General features: G+C 39.2%; 1 protein-coding gene across 1 annotated transcript in view; it reads right to left on the reverse strand.

Annotated features, from left to right (window-relative positions):
- Positions 1-23,095: 23,095 nt before the first annotated feature.
- The window catches only part of C1H1orf141 (chromosome 1 C1orf141 homolog), a 36,800-nt gene continuing 36,088 nt past the window's right edge, over positions 23,096-23,807 (reverse strand). The window contains 2 exon segments of the mRNA XM_060004980.1: positions 23,096-23,259; positions 23,262-23,682. Coding sequence (XP_059860963.1) covers positions 23,096-23,259; positions 23,262-23,682 — 585 coding nt within the window.

Here is a 23,807-nt window from a genome sequence, read left to right on the forward strand (position 1 = left end):
AATGATTTGTGGAGCCTCAGTAGAATGCTTTGAAGTGTAGAGGAGTGACACATTCTCATTAGGTAATAAGAGATAAGATAGGTACTAAGGGGCTTCCCTGTGGCACAATGGTTAAGAATCTGCCTGCCAGTGCAGGGGACACGGGTTCGAGCCCTGGTCCGGGAAGATCCCACGTGCCATGGAGCAACTAAGCCTGTGCGCCACAACTACTGAGCCCACGTGCCACAACTACTCAAGCCCGCGTGCCTCGAGCCCATGCTCCACAACAAGAGAAGCCACCACAATGAGAAGCCCGTGCACCACAACAAAGAGCCGCAACCCTCTCGCTGCAATTAAAGAAAGCCTGTGCGCAGCGACGAAAGCCCAACACAGCCAAAAATAAATAAAATTAAATCTTTAAAAAAAATAAAAAGAAAAAATAAAGCAACTATACCCCAATAAAAAAAAAGATATGTACCAATACTGTAGTAGGGTATTATTATAGGGAATTAGACTTTTAGGTATTTTAGGTACTCAAACCTCTTTCCTAACCTTAGTAATATTAATCACAGAATTATATATGGGAAATTTATACATTATCTGATAAAATTTAATAAAGTTTAAAAAATATCTTAAAAAGCTGTACAAGATTGGAAAGACTGGATTTAAATGTTCTCATTGATATACAAGCCTACTCTAGTTGGAAATGTCAACATTGTAGATTGATATATTTTATATGTTGCTAGGTGTAATTACTAGCAGAAAAATCTTCTTTGTATTTAAATCATGTCTTTTGCTTTAGCCATCATGTTTCTCCATAAAGGAAATTGATCAGTACTTTTCCCTACACTTCTCAATTTGCCCTGGCTCACTTGCTCTTCTTATACTGGAATTTATTTGGCCTTTTTGGTGTTCACCAATTTCTTGTTTCACTAGATCAGCCAGCCTAGATCATACCCAATAACATACTGTGTTGTACCACTGATTATGCTATAGCCAGGGAGCAAAGGTCATAGGTGTTTCCTATTTGAACAATGCTTTTAAAATTCTGAGAACCAAAGTGCAAAGAAGTAGCGTGCAGCTTCTCTGCAGTGCCTTATACTTCTCTGTGTTGGGCTGGAAGGAATGACCTCAATGACGACTGATGGGTGGCCTGGCAACGTGCTGCAAGTGAAATTCATTATCTTATTGCATCCTTACCACTCTAGGAAGTAGGTATGGTGAAACAACGTATAAACAGGAAAACAAAGGCCTAGTGGAAGTATTAGGCATGCCCTGAGTCTCACAGCTCTAAGTTACTGTACAGATTTGGCCCACAAACATTCAGTTTGTGCTCCTCCACTGGACACCCCTGCCTTATTTGGGGTAGGTGGACATACTTGCTTCTAAAGTTCTCACAATGCCATTACCTCCTTCAGTTGCCAAGTTTAGTGTTTAGCAATGCTATGAAGAATAATCAGGATATAGGAACACCAGTCTATTAAAATCATTGTCACTCATGACCCATTCACAACAATACCATACCAGACATCAATTTGGGCATTGAAAATACAGAGACATTTCAAACTCAATTTATTTACAACTGAACCTCATACAAATCTATCCAAAGTCAGCAGCTTTGAATCTTCTGTCTCTGTGAACTGACTGGCCTCACTATCCACCTATTCACATGGCTCTGCCCAATCTACAACCACCTCCAATCACGCTTCAACTCAAACCAAACTAGTTTTATCCCCTCCACTACACTGAAGCTGGTCACCCCTAAGTCACCAATGACCTCCGTGGAAGTAAACCCAGCTGACTCTCAGTCCTTCTCTTGCTTGACCACTTCACAGCATTTGCACTGCTGACCCTCTCCCTTCCCTTAGCTATACTCTCTTTCCTTGATTCCTGGGATACCACACTCTCTGCAACTCCTCCTGGTTCTCTGGATGCCCCTTCTCATTTGTCTTTGCTGGTTCCTCCTCTTCTACCATATCTTTAAAATAAAAGTTTCATATGCCTCAAGGCTCAGTCATGGGTCTTCTCATTTGATTCTACATATTCTCACTAAATAATATCATCTCATTCCGTGGCTTCAGTTATGATTTAACATTCCATCAACACTTCCTAAATCTACTCATGTATGTTCTCTTGAACTCCAGGTTTGTATATCCAACTGTGTCTTGAACATCTTCACTTGGATGACTCTCTCTGAGGCTCTTCAACATGTCTAAAACTAAATTCATCCTTATCCCCTGAACACCAGCAAACTGCTTCTCCTCCACTGTTCCCCATTGTATCAAGTAAAGAATTCTAACCAGCTGAGATCCTGGCTGTCTTACTTAACTATCCAAAATATTTACTACTTCCTTGGGACTTCCCTGGCGGTCCAGTGGTTAAGACTCTGAGCTTCCAGTGCCAGGGGCATGGGTTCGATCCCTGGTCGCGGAACTAACATCCCACATGCTGCACAGTTTGGCCAAAAAAAAATAAATGTAAAAAATTTACTACTTCCTGTTTATCAGATCCAATTAGCATATTTCAATCCCTATACTGAACCAGTTGATTTTGTATGAGAATGTTCAGATGATTAAGATCTCTGTGGACTATATTATGGCAAAGAGTAGGAGATTTGATGCAACCCTGAGGCTAGACTGTGATGATGTACTCCTGACCCTGCCATTTAAGAAGTAAACTGCTTCTAGTCAGTCCTAATAAACTGATGAAGAGAAAAAAGCATTTTCCATATCAATACAGCATACTAGGTGTCAGGAGCTGTAGTGTTGATCTGCCTCAGTAAAAATGCGACATGTGAAACATTATCTAAAATTGGAGTCACCTCCTGATTAAGTTTATAATCATTCTCAGATATTTGTCAAGCTCTGCCTTCTGTATTGGACAAACAGGTGAGTTAAATGGAAATGTGATAGGTATCACCACTCGTGCATCTTTCCAAGTCTTTGATGATGACAATAATCTCTGCAATTTCCCTAACGATATGCTATTCCCTTTTGTTACTGTTCCGGTAGGATGGGAAAGTTCCAGAGGCTTTCGCTTTCTACAGTTATGGTCTTTATTCCATGAGTCAAAGAGCCATTGTGAGGATTTTGCTAGTTGCCAAGTATATCTGTTATGTCTAAACATGCATCTCTTCTAATTATACATTCAAGAATTGGATAAATAACCACACAGTGGCTCTACAGACCCACTGGGCCCACTGTGTTTCAGATTTGGGCTAAGACTCTAGTCACCTGACTCAGCCCCCAGTTTCACTGGTAGTCTACAGTGATATGGGTGCCCAGGAATTAGTATCAAGTAGCCAGTGTTCCATAATCCCCAAAATGTCTGCGTATGTCCTTTCCCCCAGTACGAAGTCACTCTAGTAAATCACTGCAGTTCCCTTTGAGGAAGACTCGGAGGAAGATATGGTGTATACTTGTACCATGATACAGGAGCCTTCCTCAAGGACACTTGACACCCCCTTCAGTGCAAAGGGTTCTGGTTCTATAAACAGGCTTATGTCTGGAAACTGAGTAAGAGACTGTGAGTCTCCATTTTAGAAACTCAAGTTAGATTTTTTTGCTGTCAGTCTGGCTTTTCCTGTTATATAGATTAAGCACCATTTTAGTAGGTTGCCTTGCTATTACATTCGTAGGGGTGTTGTAATCAATTAGCCACTGCCAAAGATTCCTGGGGATTAAAATATTCTGGTTACCACTATGTTACTGCTTTCCTTTTATGGTAAATATGCCCATCTCGTCTTTGGTGATTAAGAACTGCTACTTGCCTCTGATACTCCAGACTTCTATCATCTCTATTATAAATAGTGAGCCCACCTCAATAGTGAAATTTCCCACCTTTATGCTTGGCTTATGGAGAACAGCCATGACAGAACTTCTCAAGGATGTATATGCTCTACACAAAAAGATGTTTCTCAACGTGTTGATGATGGGAGTGTCCTCTCAGGATGTAGTTGAGAGATGGATATGTAGATTATTCATGATAAAAGCCCTCCAATATTCCTATCTCCCTAAACCTTGGCATTCCTTCATGAGAATTCAAAATTCTCAACTTGATCTAAATCCAGCCGGATGTATCCCCACTTCAAGATTTAGGGTCCCTCTGCTTCCCTATCATTTTCCTAACTTCTTCATAAGAGACATGGCAAAGCTGTAAATTCAACTGATGTAAATTCTGTAAACTGGACAAGTATATATTTATACTTGTTTTATTTATTTACCAGTCGTGTAGCTACAAGAAATGAGAGATTCTTTTAGAGCTGCCATAGAATTTCTCTAGCTCTCTGATGAAACTGAAGCAGAGAGTATAAGGACCTGAGTTTGATACTTTCTTTCTGTAAGTGCTTTAGTCCGCTCAGAAGAATCTATCCCACACCACAGTCTTCATGGTCATAATTACTGCTGTGATGGTCAAGTGCAGCAGGCACAGGCTCCAGGGCACTTGGGTCAGCAGGCACTTCCTCACAATCAACTACAGGTGATTATTTAATCAATCATGCTACTTCTGCATGACATGGGTAACCAGTATTCATTTCCCATTAGCAAGGTGCTCAGCTCTACATTCAAATCCAAACCAATCCCCAAATCCCATCTTTTAGGGTCTGTTTCCTGGAACCACTCCTAGTAACAATTTCTGTATCAATCAGAGTCCAGTTAGGAGACAGAAATAACACTAGTTATTTGATTAGAGAGAATCTAATATAAAGAAATATTAACTAGGGACTTCCCTGGTGGCACAGTGGTTAAGAATCCTCCTGCCAATGCATGGGACACGGGTTCGAGCCCTGGTCCGGGAAGATCCCACATGCTACGGAGCAGCTAAGCCCACTACTGAGCCTGTGCTCTAGAGCCCATGCTCTGCAACAAGAGAAGCCACTGCACTGAGAAGCCCTTGCACCGCAATGAAGAGTAGCCCCCCGCTCGCTGCAACTAGAGAAAGCCCTGGCGCAGCAACAAAGACCCAATGAGACCAAAAATAAATAATATAAATAAAAATAAATTCATCAAATTCAAGGTTTAAAAAAAAAACCCTCCAAGGTATCATGGAGGTAGCAACTGCAGGAAGGGAAGGGGGAATAATGGGAGGAGACTGGAATTATTAAAACCTATAGGAGGAACCCTAGCAGCTAAAACACAGACCTCTGAGGAAGAGATGCTGCTCAGCTGATACCGGAATCTTTAGTTTAGAAAAGGCTCCCCGTAAGCCTGGGATCCAGACCTTTGAGGAGGAAGCACCAACTGGCTGATGCTGTGGGCTCTGAGAGGCACTAATAGATTGGCCCTGCAAATTCAGGGAAAACCGCAAATGGCTTTCACCGCTGCTATGCGAAGGCCCTGCTGTTCCTGGGCTGAAGACTTGTTGCTGGAGCATTGCTAACAGAAGGCAGACTGGAAAGGACATTTTTTTCTTCCTCCTCCAGCTTTGCTATCTCCCTCTAGCACCACCTATGACGGGGCCTAACACAGAGCCAGCTGGCAAAGCAGATGCATGGTTTGCAAAATACAAGCACCAGCTTCACAAAGCAGAATAGAGAAGGGTGGTCCAAACCTAGTGCAAAGTTTGGAGCTGAGAGACAATTAATAACTGCCGTCCCCATTTTAGTAAAAGGAAGCACCATTCACCAAGTTGCTCACCTTAGAAGCCTAGTAGTTACTCTCAGGGCCTCTCTCTTCTCATCTGCCATATATAGTCCCCTAAATACCTCCCAAGTCTGAACCCACTGCCGTCATCTTCATCCCTCACCAAGACTACTGCAACGACATCGTCACTAGTCTTCAGCCAGATGACTGTGGGTCTATAATTCATTTTCTACATAGCAGCTACACAGCAGCCACAGCGATTCTGTAAAATGCAGATCTAATTATCAGGATAAAATCTATCTCCTGCCTTACTTCACAGCTTTCTCCTTTTGGCTCTCCCTGCTCTAAATTCATGGTTGACTTTCTTTAATTCCTCAAATACACCCTCTCATTTCTGGATCTTTGCACCTGCTCATCACTTGACTTACAGATTAAACCCCCATTCCCACAAACCCCACCTCCCTCCTCTGGCTAACTGCTTCAGGTCTCAAAAGAGAGACTCTTCAGTGAGGTCTTCCCTACCCACAGACTCAGGTAACACCCATTCCTACATGCTCTTTAAGAGACATGATAAATTGAGTTACTCATTGGAATAGTCTTTTCCTACTCTCTGCCTATTGCCTTCCCCCTACCATTCATGTTCAGACCACAATGCACAGGCTGCTGGTTACTGCAGATGGTTGCTATTGCAGTGTACGTGGATCATAGGCTGCAAATCCTTAGATTCTGTGCTTAAAATTCAAAGGTGAAAAAGATTTCAGAAAGAATCATTTTTCCCCTGCTCATGCCTTCTAAACCAGATAAACACCTTCCAAAACTTCTCTCACAGTCTTCCCCAACTGAGTTGTTGGAAACTATTCTTCCAGTTGCTTAAGTCCAAAACTTTGGAGTCATCTCTGACTCCTCTTTTTCTCTCACAGCCCATAGCTAACTTTCAGCCAATCCCATTAACTACATCTTTAAAGTGCAGTCTTCCCTTGGTACCCGAGAGGGATTGGTTTTAGGACCCCCACGGAAACCAAAATCCGAAGATGCACAAATCCCTTATGTAAAATGGCACAGTATTTGCTTGTAAGCTATTAACCCTCCCACATACTTTAAATTATCTCTAGGTTACTTATAATACCGAATACAAGGTAAATGCTATGTAAATAGTTGCCAGTGTGGGCAAATTCAGGTTTTGCTTTTTGGAACTTTCTGGATTTTTTTTTTTTTTTGAATATATTCTATCCACAGTTGGTTGAATCTGCAGTTGTGGAGCCCACAGGTATGGAGGGCCGACTGTCCATCCGTATTCCAACATTTATTACTTCTTCTACTGGCCCCCTAGTCCAAGTCACCATCTGCTCTTGCTAAAATATTGTAATTGTCTCTTCAATGGTTTCCCTGCTTTTATCTTGTACTCACCATTCCTCATTAATCCTTTCTCCCCAAAGCACCCAAAGTAACATAAAATATTAGTCAAATATCACACCACTGCTCAAAACTGTTCAATCACTTCCCATCTTATTCTGAATAAAATTCAAAACATTATAATGGTTTACAAGGCCCTACGTGGTCTGGCCTTTTGTTACCTTTGTGGTTTCACCCTCTACCCCTTCCACTCCACCTCTGTCAACTCAGCCACAATGGCCCCTTTGCTGTTCCTAGAACCCTTGAATTCCACTCGCCTCAGGGCCTTTGAATTTATTGTACTTTGCCTAGAATACAGTTCCTCCACATATCTCTATGGTTCATTCTGTCGCTTAATTCAGATCTTAACTCAAATTTCATCTTAGCAAAGTGGTCTCTCTCAACCCTGAAGAAACAAATGAAAGAAGAACTAAAGAAATGATGAGCTATACTGTGTTCATAGGTTGGAAAATACAATATCATTATGGTGTTAATTCTCTCAAAACTTATCTATAGATTTAATGCAATTCCTGTCAAAATTCCAGCAAGCTTTTTTTGTAGATGTTGACAAGATGATTCTAAAATGTAAATGGAAAGGTAAATGAATGAGAATGGCCAAAACAATTAGGAAAGGTGGAAGACCCACACTACCCATTGTTTATTTTTTTATTTTTTTAGTGGTACGTGGGCCTCTCACTTTTGTGGCCTCTCCCGTTGTGGAGCACAGGCTCTGGACGCGCAAGCTCAGCGGCCATGGCTCACGGGCCCAGCCGCTCCATGGCATGTGGGATCTTCCCGGACCAGGACATGAACCCGTGTCCCCTGCATCGGCAGGTGGACTCCCAACCACTGTGCCACCAGGGAAGCCCACATGCTACCCATTTTTAAGCCTTGCTATAAAGCCACAGTAATCAAGACAGTGTGATACTAACATAACGATATTCATATGGATCAATGGAGTAGAATAGAGAGCCCCAAAATAGACACACAAATACAGTCAATTGATTTTTGCCTAAGATACACAATTTCAATAGAGAAAGAATAGTCTTTTTGATAGTGCTGGAACAATTGGATGTCCATAAACAAAAACAAACAAACAAAAATGAACTTCAACACATACCATATACCTTATATAAAAATTAACTCAAAATAGATCATAGATCTAAATATAAAACCTAAAAGTATAAAATGTCTAGAAGAAAACATTGGAGAAAATCTGTAATCATGGATTTGGCAGCAAGTTGGGTTTTTTTTAATTGTAGGAAAAAACACATAATATGAAATCTACTGTCTTAGCAAGCTTTTAAGTATGTAGTATCGTATAGTTAACTGTACCTATGCACATTGCTGTGCAACAGGTCTCTAGAACTTTTTCATCTTGCATGACTGAAACTCTGTATCTATTGAAGAGCAACTCCTCATTGTCCCTTCTCTCCAGCTCCCAGAAACCACTATTCTAATTTCTGCTTCTGAGTTTGTCTACTTTAGATATCTTACATAAGTGGAATCATGCAGTTTAATTGTCCTTCTGTGACTGGCTTATCTCACTTGGTTTAATGTCCAAGTTTCATCCATGTTATTACATATTACAGGATTTCCTTCTTTTAAAAGGCTGAATGATATTTCATTATATTGATATACCTTTTTCTTTATCCATTCATCCATTGAAGGACATTTAGGGTGTTTACATGTCTTGGCTATTGTGAATAATGGTGCAGTGAACATGGTAGTGCAAATATTTCTTCGGAATCCCGTTTCCAGGCCTTTGGGGTAAATACCAGAAGTGGGATTGCTGGTTCACATGATAGTTCTAATTTTAATTTTTTTGAGGAATCTCCATGCTGTTTTCCATAGTGACTGCACCATTTTACATTCCCACCAACAGTGTACAAGGTTTCCAATTTCTCCATAGCCTCATTGATACTCATTTTCTGTTTTTGTTTTGTTTTTTATAATCACCATCCTAACAGGTATGAGGCAATATCTTACTGTGGTTTGATTTGCCTTTCCCTGATGTTGAGCAACTTTTCATATATCTGTTGGCCATTTGAATGTCTTCTTTGGAGAAATGTCTATTCAAGTCCTTTGCCCATTTTAAAATCAGGTTATTTGTTTTTTTGCTAGTGATTAGTGGGAGTTCATCATATATATTGGATAGTAATCTCTTACCACATAATGTGCTTTGCAAGTATTTTCCCCCATTCCATAGGATGCCTTTTCACTTTGCTGATCATTTCCTTTGTGGTGCAGAAGCTTTTTAGTTTGATGTAGTCCCACTTGTCTATTTTTGCTTTTGTTTCCTGTTCTTTTGGTGTCATAACTAAGAAATCATTGCTAAGACAAATGTTATGAAATTTTTCTTCTATGTTTTCTTCTAATAATCACATAATTTCTGGACTTACATTTAAGTCTTTAATCTATTTTGAGTTGATTTTTTTCTATATGGTGTAATATAAGACTCTAATTTTGCTCTTTCACATATGAATATCCAGTTTTCCCAGCACCATCTGTTGAAGAGACTATCCTTTCCCCATTGTACAGTCTTGGCACCATTGTTGAAGATCATTTGATCATACACACATGGATTTATTTAGGGGCTCTCTATTCTGTTCCACTGGTCTGTCTTTATGCTAGTATCATACTGTTTTGATTGCTGTAGTTTTGTAATATGTTTTGAAGTCAGGAAGTGTGAGGCCTCCAGGTTTGTTCTTCTTTTTCAAGAGTTCTTTGGTAATTTGGAGGCTTTTGTGGTTCCATATGAATTTTAGAATTTTTTTTCTCTTTCTGCAAAAAACTCCATAGGATTTTGATAGGGATTGCATTGAACTGTAGATTTCTTTGGGTAGTATGTTCATTTTAACAATATTAAGTGTTTCAATTCACGAACACAGATATCTTTCCATTAATTTGTGTCTTCTTTAATTTCTTTTAGCAATGTTTTGTAGCTTTTAGTGTACATGTCTTTCACCTCCTTGGTTAAGTTTATTGCTAAATATTTTGTTCCTCTTGATGCTATTGTCATGTAGTTAACATGTACTCCCTGATATGATGTGATTAGCAAGACACTTCACTTCTGTGGTATCCTTCCCTGAAACTCACAACCCTAGTTTAATCATAAGAAAACATCAGACGAACCTAAGTTCAGGGCCTCTATAAAATACTTGACCAGTGTTCTTTAAAACTCTCAAGGTCATAAAAAACAAGGAAAGACTGAAAACTGTCACAGATTAGAGGATACTTAAAAGACAAGATGAAGAAATGCAATGTGGCATCCTGAATTGGATCCTGAAACAGAAAAATAACATTGTGTAAAGACTGGTGAAATTCAAATAAAGTCTTAGTTTAGTAGTTTTTTTTGTTTTTGAAAGTCTTCTTTGACCAATCTACCTAAAATGTCATACTTCCTATGGCTTACTGTTCTCTAACCTTACCTTATCTTTTCTTTCAGCTTTGCCACTTATTGATTATGTTATATTAGCTTATTGTCTGTCTCCTCCCAATAAAATATTAGCTCCATGAGCAGGGGTGGATGGAAGTTTTATGAAACCTGAAGCTTCGTGAGTCCTTCCTAAGAAAAAAATGCAAAGTTAAACATGTAAAATAAGGTACCAAAATGGATATCTACTTAATATAAGAAACCAGAACTAACAACTTTTTAAAATCTGACAATTCACAGAAACTATATCTTTATTAATTGCTTGTCACATTTCTATCTATAATTTTTCTATACTTTTGCTGCATTTTTATTTGACTGCTTCTGTATGTAATAAAATTTTATAATTTTTTTAACATCTTTATTGAGTATAATTGCTTTACAATGGTGTGTTCATTTCTGCTTTATAACAAAGTGAATCAGCTATACATATACATATATCCCCATATCTCCTCCCTCTTGCATCTCCCTCCCACCCTCCCTATCCCACCCCTCTAGGTGGTCACAAAGCACTGAGCTGATCTCCCTGTGCTGTTTTTAATAGAGATAACACGAAAATAATTCAGTCTTTCTTCTGGCATGGTTTGACCAGTTTGTTATCATTATTGGTAGATGGGATTTATAAATATGCATCTTGACACCCAAACTCACTGTAGTTCTATTACAAACACAGAAATTCTAATAAGTTCTATTTTGCAAGATTCCCATCAAAACAGAAAAAAAATGCATTTATAACTGTGTATACTACATTACCGAGTATTTGCCAACAAGAGAGGATTTCTGTTTTGGCTAAGTATTGATAAAACTCAAATCCTCTGCTAATAATTGTGTTTTATGACTGGAAGAAGGTTTCAGAGATAGCTTCAGATTCTGTATGTTACAGATCTTGTTTCTTCCTATAGCCATAAAGTTTTGAAATTGGCCACTACTGGACACATTTTATTTCATGATATGTCCTCTGGACCTGTAAATTTGTGTCACATGGTATGTAAGTAGCGCAGTAGATGGTGGGAATATTCTTGGAAGCCATTCCTACATTAAAACAACTTAACTTCGTACAGAAGTGGCTGCATACCATCTATATACAACCTACTAAACCCAGACCAGATATATTCCTAATTCAGTTTCTCCTTAGAAGGATTCCCAATATTACTTCTGCCACTCAGTGTCATCTGCTATGAGGGGAAATTTGATGGTAAAAAAAAAACGGAGTGGAAAGAGACAACATTCTTAACCAATTTCAGCTCAAACATCTGCAAATTTTATAAAATGTATAAAATATAATCCAAGCCTTAGAAAAAGGGGCTTGAAGCTTGTTTCATCAACTTCAAGGTCCATGTCCATAAGAGTGGAGACTTTTTTTTGTTCACAGCTGTATTCTTGATACCTAGAAGAGTGTCTTACATAAAGTAGGTATATGATACATATATGTTAAAAGAGAGAAAGGCAGGAAGAGAGACCGAGGAGAAGTGGAGTAGCTCTTTGCATAATTTGGATTACAGAAGCATAATATGGCTTCTCCACATTCGGCAAAAAATAACTATCCTTAGAGTTATTTCCAAGGAAGGACAATGCATTGGGCCAAATGAGGTAGTCTAGGATACTAAACCACTCCACATAGTAATATGTCAATACAAGGAGGTGATGGGCCTGTTTGGACTCAGAAGTAGGCAGAACTATGAGATGGCCCAGGAGAAAGAGGTCCCGGATGATAACTTGAGTAGAGTCAAGAGAAGAAACTAAAGTTAAGATGGAGGGTTTACATACGTATAAAGACCCAAGGAGGCACCTCTAAGAAATGTTGGGGTACTGAAGGCTTCTCCTGATGACTTTGGAAAGGCTAAGTTGTTGATAAGTTACACAGCTGTGTGTCCATGCTGCCTCATCAATTCTACTTCGCACTGATATTCAGTAGCAACACACCAGTGTGGCGACTCTTCAGTTAGAATGTAGGAATATTTCTATAAATGCTGGTAAACAGTAACTTCCTCAGATCCTCTGAGACTTGACCTACAGCCATGGTCATCTTAGCTCCTCCTCTGAAATCCCTCAGACCTCCCCACAAACCTGCAACCAAGTCTAGGAATAATACCTTGCTTCAGCCATAAGTTTGGCCAGTGCCTGTACTGTGCTCATTATTAAATCTTCTGCATATAACCCCGGTTCTACTAAGCAGTCAACATAGCTGCATGGGAGAAATCATGAACTGAGAGGAGGCCTAGTCTCACCCTCCTGGTACCCGTGGATTAGCCTAAGAACAGAGCAATCTGTTGCTTAGATTGTTTTCCCTAGGGCTGAGCTTTCTCAGGGTAGAGCACTGAACAGGTAGTTCACTTCCCCATCAAATTATGTGAGGGCATAAGCCGAGTCTGTCCTAGTCATTGCTACATTTTCAGCAACTAGCACAGTGAATGCACATAGTAAGTACTCAATAAACATTTTTTGATTAAAAGTTGAACAGTAAAGAGGAAGAAGGTAGAATCTTAAAGGTCTAGACCTGGAAATGTCATCTAAAATCTTGAGAAAAAAATCATTAGAAATGTTTTCTCGTATGCAAGTGGGAAATCTGAGGCTGGACAGGTTGAAAGTCTTGCCCAATCAACCATGTGAATTATGAATAGAACTGTTGAAAAACTCTGGCCTCTTGTATCTTCATCAGTGTTCTTTTCACTGCACTGGGCTCCCTCTCTTTGCTCCAAGAATACAAGTAACCCCGCTATAGGGCTTCCCTGGTGGCGCAGTGGTTGAGAGTCCGCCTGCCGATGCAGGGGACACGGGATCGTGCCCCGGTCCGGGAAGATCCCACACGCCGCGGAGCGGCTGGGCCCGTGAGCCATGGCCGCTGAGCCTGCGCGTCCGGAGCCTGTGCTCCGCAACGGGAGAGGCCACAACAGTGAGAGGCCCGCGTACCGCAAGAAACAACAACAACAACAACAACAAAAAAACAAGTAACCCCGCTATGAATTTCTCATAGCATGGAGAAATTCAGAGATGATCAGTACTGTTGTCCACATAGGAAGTGGAAATTTTAAGTAAACTCCAGGATTACACAGGAAGTAATCTCATATTACAGCTGCAACTGGTCTTGCTTTCTTCCTATTCTGGGAACTGGTGGGCAGGGTGAAGTCATGAGTTTGAGCAGAGTGGGAGAGTTTGGAACAACAACCATGGAACGCGCAAAGGGAAGTCAACAGGAGTTAAATAAGAAGATTGCTGAGAGCTGAGAGAATGAGGTTGAAATTAAATAGGATGACTGTGCATGGACCTACTCAGTATGGTGCATGAATTTTCTCAGCAATGTTGGCAACGATAAAGAAATACTCAGCCCAAAACATTGATAGTGTTGAGTTTGAGAAACCCTGCCCTAGAAACATTTTAAGTGTTTAATGGCCACATGTGGCTGGCAGTTACTATATTGAACAGCACAAATATAGAACTTTTCCATCATTGGAGAACATTCTACCATACAGCTCTGGTCTAGAAGATTTTCAAGATCATTTTTTAACCTCTGAGGTCCTAAGCAAATCAATGAAAGAAAAGAACATGATAGTAAGGATGCTAACAGAAAGAAAAATAAGGCAACAGAATGAAATAGAATTGCCTTTAGAGGCATCAATTACCAATTATTGCCACTAAACATAGAGAGTTCATATCTGAAACATACAGGCCATATTTTGATTCTGTTTCACACAGAGTGTAGTGTTTAGATCAAATTAATTATTGACTAAAATTAATTAAGCATGTTGACAAACTAAACACCACTTTGGAATCTACATTGTGACTACTTGTCTTACTAGTTCTGTTTTTTTTCTGTTGTCAACCCACTGCTCTAGCTACAAGTACTGTCCTACTTCTTTTTTGGGCAGAGAATATATATAATGAAGGCTTTCTTTAGAGTGAAATAGGCGGTAAGTGGGATTTACATTTAATAATATACCCCAGTTTTAATAATAAGTGGTTTTGATTCTCCCTTTGGGAATTGAAATAAAACTCCGTGTTGCTCATACCTCACCTGTGCTTAATCCTGGGCACCTGACTCCTGGAGAAAGATGAGATGTCTCTGATCTCTTTAAATATCTGAATGGCTTCCAGGCAAGAGGAGGAATGTTTAAAAAATTTATCCAACTGTAGAAATAAGAAAGTTGATTACTGATTGTCCTTGCAGTGGAGCACTGGGAATTGTTGGATGGATCCTTGGTAGATTAATTCTATAGGGGTGTGCACCTTTTTTTTTTTTTTTTTTTTTTTTTTGCGGTACACGGGCCTCTCACCATTGTGGCCTCTCCCGTTGCGGAGCACAGGCTCCAGACACGCAGGTTCAGAGGCCATGACTCACGGGCCCAGCCGCTCCGCAGCATGTGGGATCTTCGCGGACTGGGGCTCGAGCCCACGTTCCCTGCATCGGCAGGCGGACTCTCAACCACTGCGCCACCAGAGAAGCCCGGGGGTATGCACCTTTGATGGGCTTTCTACTTGTAGAAAATCAACTGTAATGCAAATGACTTGTTCACAGCAATGCAAATAAATTTTATCTGTAGAGATATAATTGATTTCCCTCTGGTGGAAAAGATAACCTCAAAATTTTAAATTCATTTCCCTATAGGATGTTAATCAGCTTTTTTTGTTTTTTTAAACACAAGTCACTGTGTTTTTTTGTTTTTGTTTTTTTTGGCTGTGCCGCACGGCTTTTGGGATCTTAGTTCCCCAACCAGGAATTGAACCCAGCCCCCTGGCAGTGACTGAGTCCTAACCACTAGACCGCCAGGGGATTCCCCATAGATTTTTAACTTATTATTAGTAAAGAACTTTCTGACAGTGTGTACTACCTTCCAATTGATCTTTTTTTTTTTTTCTTTTTTGTGGTACACGGGCCTCTCACTGTTGTGGCCTCTCCCGTCGCAGAGCACAGGCTCTGGACGCGCAGGCTCAGCGTCCATGGCTCACGGGCCCAGCCGCTCCGCGGCATGTGGGATCCTCCCGGACCGGGGCACGAACCCACGTCCCCTGCATCAGCAGGCGGACTCCCAACCACTGCACCACCAGGGAAGCCCCCAATTGATCCTTAAATCTACTTACCACCCAGCTCTGTGCCCTGGGAGGTTGATTTCTATGGATTACCTTGTGGGCACTGTTAACTCAGAGCTGGGACTAGAATGAGGCAAGAGAGACACCTAGGGTAACACATATAAAAAGCACTCACTCTCAGGCCCTGATAGAAAGTGCCTCCTTAAATGTGGTGCCCTAGGCACTTCTCTAGCCTCACTCTAGTCTCAGGCCTGTCTTAAACCCAGACTTCAGATTGATTTTAGCCAATAGCATTATAGTCACAAAAGCGCAAGAGGAGCGTGAGGTTCTGGTATTTATTATTACTACTGTAAGCAGAGAGGTAGGGGGTCCCCGGAGAAAGAAAACCAAGCATGGGTTTCTTGATATAAGAGAAGTCATTTTTGGTCTAAGCCATTTTGGGATCTATTTGATGCTAGCCCAGGCTATTAGACTGAGTTCCAGGACAGTGGCTCAGGACTCAAGGGAAGATTGATGACTTGCAGTTTGAATTGCTCTGGTGGTTCTCTCCCTGCCACTCCTTCCATATCCACACTCAGTGTTACGTGATTGAATCGTAATCTTTGACAAGAGGCATTTTGGGAAAGTACATTGGAAAATATATGTTGGAATTTGAGGAAGCTAAAGAATAAGGTCCATTTTCCCCACCCAAATTTGGGAGTAACTGGGAAATAGATGCAGCAGGTAGTTTGATGGCAATCATAACACAGTTCAAGCTGTTTGGAGAGTGTGGCTTAGGTTTGAGAGCTAAATGGACTTGTTTAGGACTGTGTTCTGCTTCCCTGTCTCCAAGGATGGGATTGCCCACCCAACGGAATGTTTGAGTCTGCAGAATGCACACATTTACCCCATATATTGCTGCTCCCTCTGAATTGGGTCAAAGAGGGAAGAAAAGAATCAATTCCCTAGTGTTAACAGCCTTTTAACAGATTAGTCCCATGCAGTCAAGAAACTTGGGCTAATTGCTTCCACCCCTAATGAGGCTTCTCAATCCTCGGTGGAGAAAAGTGGTGCAATGTGTAGGGCAGGAGACCATGGGCGTTACCATAGAGAAGTCCCTCTCTCCACAGGGCAACAAGAAGGGAGGGGGAATAAGTGCTCTTGTCTAACTTTCCCTTACCTTTTGAATTTAATCATTAAGTTATGTTCAATCAGGGGTGTGTCTAGCACCCTTTGGAGAGGATTTTAGCAGCTATCAGGGAAGTCCTGCTCCTACCATTATGAGATCGCTCCAGCAGTGTACCTTTTTGGATTCTCCTAGGAATATTGGTTAATAGTGTTAATTTTGTGTTCAGAAGGCTCTGAAATACACATTAATCGTTATTTAACAGAGAAGAACAAACCTGATTCTGTATTGGATCTATTCCTTTAGCTCTAACCTTTGTGCTCTGTTGCCTGCGCCTAGTCATGCTGGCTCTGCACCTTTGTAAAACAGTGTTGCCTGTAACCTGAAAACTACACGACAGCCCATCCTCAAGGCTCTGCCTCCCTTGACCTTTATTTAAAGGTGTAACACTTTTCATTTATATAAAGTTGCAAAACAGAATAACAGTTGTCTTGTTGGAGGTTTATAGGCACATCATGACCAGACCTGCCTGGGCAGCTGCAAGAACAAAGGATTATCACATCCCCTCAGTGTGCAGCAACCAGCCACATCCCCTCCACTCTTAGTATAAAAGAAGCCTGAATTCTAACTCAGGTAAGAGGCAATTTGGGACACTAGTCTGCCATCTTCTTGGTCTGCTGGCTTTCTGAATAAAGTCACTATTCCTTGCCCCAACACCTTGTCTCTCGATTTATTGACCTGTCATGCAGTGAGCAGTACAAGCTTGGACTCAGTAACAATTATATTAATTCAATTAACTCGGAGACCATGATGTGTCAAGAGTAAAAATTTCATTTCCTATTTTATTTCCCATCTCAAATTATGGCCAGCCCATCACCCAGCATAAGTCATCAGAGGCACTGTTATGAGATTAATACACTCCAATAATAAAATGCTAACACAGAAATGCCCAATTTTGAATACAACTCCCTCAACTATAAAATTTCTTGTGAGAAATTAAATTCAAAGATTAAAGTCCCAAAGAGATTGTAATAGTCTGACTTTGTTGTGGAAACAATTGTACATTGTCTTAGTGACTTACAATGCCAAAAAATTATTTTTTGATCATGTTACATGAGGGCTATGGGTTGGGTGAGGCTCTTCTGGGCTTTGCAGGATTCAGCTTGCCTTGGTTCCGAATGTCTTCTCATACTGGCACCCAGGTTCAAGGAGTGGCCACTACTTGAGACATGCTGATCTCATGGTGGAGGACAGGAGCAAGAGGGGCAACGTTGAATCATGTAAGTCATGTCTACTCACATTCTATTGGTTAAAGTAAGTCCCATGGCCAAGCCCACGTCAATGGAGTAGGGAGATACACTCCAACTATGGAGACACATGGAAAAGGTAGGGAGGAAATGAGTAATTGTGAACAAATTGAAAATATCGTAAACAAGTGTTTAAAAGTTTTGCCTTTATGAATTAAAGTCTCCAACCTCTACTTCTCTCCCATCTTTCTTACCTTCACTTCTGCCACATCTCTCTGACTTCTGCATTCCTCTGCTCCTAAGGGATCATGTGATTACATCAGGCCCACCAATAATTCCAAATAATCTCCATATTTGAGGTCAGATGGTTAATAAACTTAAACCCATTTACAAAGTCCATTCACAACTGTATCTAGTGTTTGAAAAATAAGGATCAAGAATCTTGGAGAGACATCTTTGAAATTCTACTTACCACACTGGCTTCAATAAGAAAATAAGAAAAATTATTTTTGAACTCATTTAGTCCTGGTGCTTGTCACTGTCTTCTAGGAAGTTGGTTTATTCAAAATATCCATTCCTAGGGGTCAATTCTGGGCATTTCTTTTTTGATATGAAATTAACCTTTTTTTTTTTTAGACTTTCAAATGTGTTGGCATAAATTTGCCTGTAATATTTCCTATGATTCTTTTGCTCGCTCCTACGTCTATGGTTGTTTCTTTTCTCATTCATAATCTTATAGTGCTTTTTTTGCTCCTTTCCCTTAAATCAGGTTTGAGAAGAGCTTATCCATTTTAGTGTGTTTTAAAAACAAACACACAAAACAACAACTTTTGCTTTTATCTATTTTTTATACTGTATTTTTATTTCTAAAGTATTTTTAATGTTTATCTGTATTAATGTCTTACTCATAATTGCTTTTGGTTTGTTTTATATGTTTTCTGTTTTCCAAAATAAGAACCTCGGGATCCTTTTCACTGAACTCTTTTCACTAAGAAGAAAGAAAGAGGAAGAAGGAAGAAGGTAGAAATGAAGAAGAAGGAGGAGGAGGAGGAGGGGGACGGGAGGATGGGAAGGAGGAGAAGGGTGAGAGAGAGGAAAGAAAAATAAGACCTACACTTTTCTTTTAAACCAGCTTTTGCTGTTGTTCCATAAGCTTTGAAATGAAGTGGCTTCCTTTTCATTATTTTTCACCTTATAGTTTGAGTTTTGATTTCTTCTTTATCCTTTCTTTATTTTTAAATAGTTAATATATTTGGATTCTGTTTAATTTTGTTTTCTTTTTATTGGGTTATTTTTTTAAAAGGTCTCTACATTCATTTAAAAAAAAAGTTAAGTGTTTTTGTGTAGCCTCGCACATAATCCATTTTCTATGGACAAAGTCAAAAATTTATTTTCTCTGTTTCAAAGAAACAATGAAACGGGGTTTATATCCACTACATCAATTTTATTAATTGCATTATATAATTACTCCATATTCATACTTCTTTTTTACCTGTTTAACTCTGAAAGAGGTGAATTGAGGTCTTCCACAATAATTTTATGTTTTTTAAGTTCTCCTGAGATTTCCAATAGCCTTTGCTTTATATAACTAACTGTTCTGTTGTTTGGTACATATATAGTGCACCAAAGATGCTGTTATATCTTTTTCAGATATTGTGTTTTCATTATTACATAAGGCATAAGGTCCTTCTTTGTCTTATTTATTGTTTCTAATCCTAAATTTTAACATCTGATATTAATAATGCCACTCCAATCTCTTTTTGTTTCATTAGTCTGATATCTCCATCTTCACTCCTTTATTTTCAAGCTTTCTTTATTGCTTTAATGATATTTCTTATAAACAGTATACAGTCATCTGTTTGTATCCACAGGGGATTGGTTCCAAGGCCCCCAACAGATACCAAAATCCATCATGCTCAAGTTCCTTATATAAAATGGAGTAGTATTTGTATAAAACCTATACACATCCTCCCATATAGTTTAAATAATCTCTAGATCACTTATAATACCTAATACAATGTAAATGCTATGTAAATATTTATAAATACAGTGTAAATGTAACTAGTTGCTGGTTCTAGGCAAATTCAAGTTTTGGTTTTTGGTATTTTCCAGAATTCTTTTTTTTTTTGGACTACTTTCTATCTGTGGTTGGTTGAATCCACAGATGTAGAACTCATGGATACAGAGAGCTGATTGTATAGTTAAGTGTTATTTTTAACTCAGTCTGAGAGTCTCTGTTTCTTAAAGAGAAAATTCAACCAGTTCAAATGTAGTATGACAGATACTTGATATCAATGTTTTTATGATATTATGTTTGTTCTTTCTCATTTTCCATACATTTTTTAATTAATTCCATTTCTCCTTATTTTGGAAGTCTTCTTATATTTTCTATTCAGGTAACAGTTAACTCTTCTATCAATTCAGATTACAATTGAGAGTAATACATACAACCAGTGTTTTATAAAAAATAGTGTAATGAGTGTGTGTGGGGGGGTGTCCGTGCTGCACTTGAATCAACTTAAGTGCTTTTATTATTTTTCTTGTCAAATTATCCCTGTCTCCTCTAGCATCTTTAACTGTTCTATTTATTTAATAGCTGATTGCTGAATGAGCAGGACTTGGCAGGATAAGCAAACAGGAAAAAACTTTATTTTTTCAGATTTTTTTCTGACTGTTAATCCTACAAAATTACTATGTTTGCTTATTCCTCCCCATCCCTAGGTGAAACCTCTGGCAAGTCTCATAATTTTGCCCTTTTCTCCATTACATCCTGCCTGGCTGGCCACCGTCTACTTGCTGTGCCCCTTTAGATGGCTTGTTGTTTTTCTTAGTTGGCTCAGGGAAGCTCAGGTCTGTTTTTTGCAATATCTAGTGACCACAGTTGTGTAAATGGTAGAAGGTAAAATCCTGCCCATTATGGACTGGTACTATAAGAGCAAGCAGAACACGACCTCTGTAGAGGCATCTGAAGGAAAATTCATGGACCTCTGACTTCCCAGTTTGTTCATAGGTTTACAGTTTCCTTGTTGGTCTCCTGGGGACCAATGAGACCAGGAACACTTACTTACACAGGACCAAAGACAACCTTTCCCTGGGTAATCCACAGATCCCAAATGCTAGCTAGTCCCTGGATACAGCACAACTTCCATTATTACCTTCTAACTCAGAGACTGGTTTCTAGGGCCATATTCAGATCTCAGCATCAGAATAGAAACCATGTCTAATCTTGCACCCCACGTCTTGCAGATGCCAGCATCTATTTGGCTGAGGAGATAATAGATTAAATCTGAGAGTGGAAGAGAAAGGTGCTGAGTTTATGTCACCATCTTCCCAGAATCCACTGCTCCCTGCTGTCCAGCTATGTCAATGGCCAATCTCAGCCAAATGGAATTTTTAAGTTGATTTAGTGCCTTTCTAAAGGATAAAACTCACAAGTTCCAGCAGAAACTTCCAAAAATAACACACAAAATCCTCAGTTCTAATTTGAGTCTACTTTGGGCTGAAGTCTGGACACTGATTGTAGTTAGGTTTAGCATTTAATTTAGAAAAGATGGTAGTAAGACACTTGGGGGAACATCTTTTAAGATGTTATGCTTACACTAAGAGCAGGAGAAAGGATGGGAATAAAAAGGGAAATTTAAATGAATGCTTACCATACTCAAGATACTCCACACTGTTGTTTTAATCTTAAAAATGATAATACAGTAAAATAAGGTATTGTTGTCCTCATCTTAAGGCAGGGATACGGAAAAGTGAGACTCAGTTTACATTATTTGCCCAAGTTTACTCATAACTGCCCAAACCCAGGGCCTACACCTGTTTCTCTTGTACTGAATATCAGGAAACCCTACCGTCATTACTTGGGCTATTATTAGGTATATTTTCTCTTTCTTGTCATTTTTATTGTTAGTGGTTAAGAAGAGTCTGTGTTTTCTCTTCTGAGCCAGCAGGGTAGTTAGGGAAACTATTTTGCTTTGCAGTGAGCAGGGGAGGAGTGAATATGGGGGTGGGGTAGAGGTAGGGGGAGAGTGGATAAGAGCAAGCAAAGAGAGCAAGAGGGTCAATCCCTGTTTTCCGGAAAGGAAGAAAGAGGACTTCATGACTTTGAGTTGCTGCAGCTGCTGCTTCTCCTCCCCAGCCAGTAACAAAAAGAAAGGTAAAGAGCCAGGGAAAGCTTGTGTGTTTCCACCCTACTACTTCCTACATACCTGAACCCACCACCTTATCTTGAACCCTTTTTCTCTTGCTCTTCCCTCATTTACAAAGTCTCCAGTTACACTATCTTTCCTTCATCTCCATTTTCTCTACTTGTCATCCTATTTGAGAGCCAAAATCTGCCTCTACTGTGAAAAGATGTCCAAGAGTAACACTGATGACGCACAATAAAGAAAACCTCCAGTCAGTGGAAACAGAGAAGCCTGAACAAGTTTACCTCCTTACCCAGGAAAGTTTCCAAAAGACCTCCAAAACCTTCCTTTAACTGAAATGCTTCTAATTAACCTACTTCTCCTCGAGTACTAACAGTTAAGATTTTTTTTTTTCAAAGTCCTTAAACTAGCGGATTGCCAATGAACTCTTCAAATGCAACTTGTTTCTAAGGTGAATTCCGTCTTTATAGTGTTTGGGTTCATGAGAAGTTAATGAGTAGATAAAATAGCAATATAATAATATATTTAGAACTTTTAATCCTTTAAGGATTTGCTGCCAAAATTATTTATCTTATTAAAGATAAATTATTCTTTTAAATTATTTAGCAATTCAGAAAAAAGTCAAAGTTATACTTGGTAAAGGCATTATATAGTAAAGAAGTTCCAATGTTTACTAACAAAAAGGTATTTGAAATTTTACAGTCTTTTAATTGCATGAATTGCTAATGTAATACTGGTTTCTAATGATTATCCAAAATGCTGCTACAATGATTAATTCCACATGCATCAAGTTAATGGTATATTTGTCTTGTTTGATATCCAATTATGGAGCAAGGTTATTGATGTTATTTGGCTTCCGACAGCAAATTTCCAGAGTCAGTCTGTGCCATTCTTGGTCCTGAATCTACTTTACTGTAGGAATGCTGATGATTGAGGGATCTAATTGAGATAAGAGAAATTCCTGAACTAGTTCCTCTTGTTGATCATTATTTCCTAATTTTGTCCTCTTATTTACTAAAAATAGTATACCACTGTTGGTCTGTAATTCCAATTTCTATGCTTTGTTTTCTTCTACCATCCACTAGAACATTACCATTTAGACAAGGATTTCTTCTGTGATCTTGGAACTTTATTTGCTTCCTGTTACCCAAATTTTGCTGTATAAACAATATTTTATGAGGTGCTTAATTTTTACTTGACAAGTTTAACAAATCATCCAATGGTGTTACATTATTTATTTTATGGACTTTGAGTATATTTTTTGAAGGCTTTGAGCAATATTTGACAGGCGAGGCACTCAATTTGCTCATTGTTTTTACTGTAGAAAACGTTTTTTCAAATTTGCCGTTTTAGCACTCATTTCTTGAATAACAGTTTTATCAAGGAAACCCACAGATTTTTTTGTTAGGCTGGAAAAAGTCTGTGAAAAGTTATAAAGTTTATTCCAAGATACGTTTTCAAATATCTGCTTGCTAGTTTTCTTCCTTAGTTTATCATCTACAACTCTACGGCTTACTTCAAAAGATACTGCTTGTATAGCTTTCTTCTGTGTTGTAGGCAGAGTTCTTTTGGGTTTGGAAGGAGTAGTAAATTGACCTCTAGCTATAGATTTGAGCATTCCACAATTTCTTTCTAAAACAATATTTGATCTTTTATATGGGTAACCATTCCCATTTTCCATAGAATGGGGAGGAAGCCTGTTTTTTGTCAAAAGTAACATTTGTACATATCCAGTCTCATGGAAAATTATGGGATTTGTATCATTTTCTTCCTGTGGATTAAAGAAGAGAGTATTCGTCATCAGTCTATTGAGGCAAGAAGGCTATAATTTTTAAAACATGAAAATAAAATCGTAAAGTATTCTAGAAATGACTACATAGAAGTTTTTAATATAAA

The sequence above is a fragment of the Delphinus delphis genome, chromosome 1, assembly GCF_949987515.2.
Source record: "Delphinus delphis chromosome 1, mDelDel1.2, whole genome shotgun sequence".
Classification (NCBI taxonomy): Eukaryota; Metazoa; Chordata; class Mammalia; order Artiodactyla; family Delphinidae; genus Delphinus; species Delphinus delphis.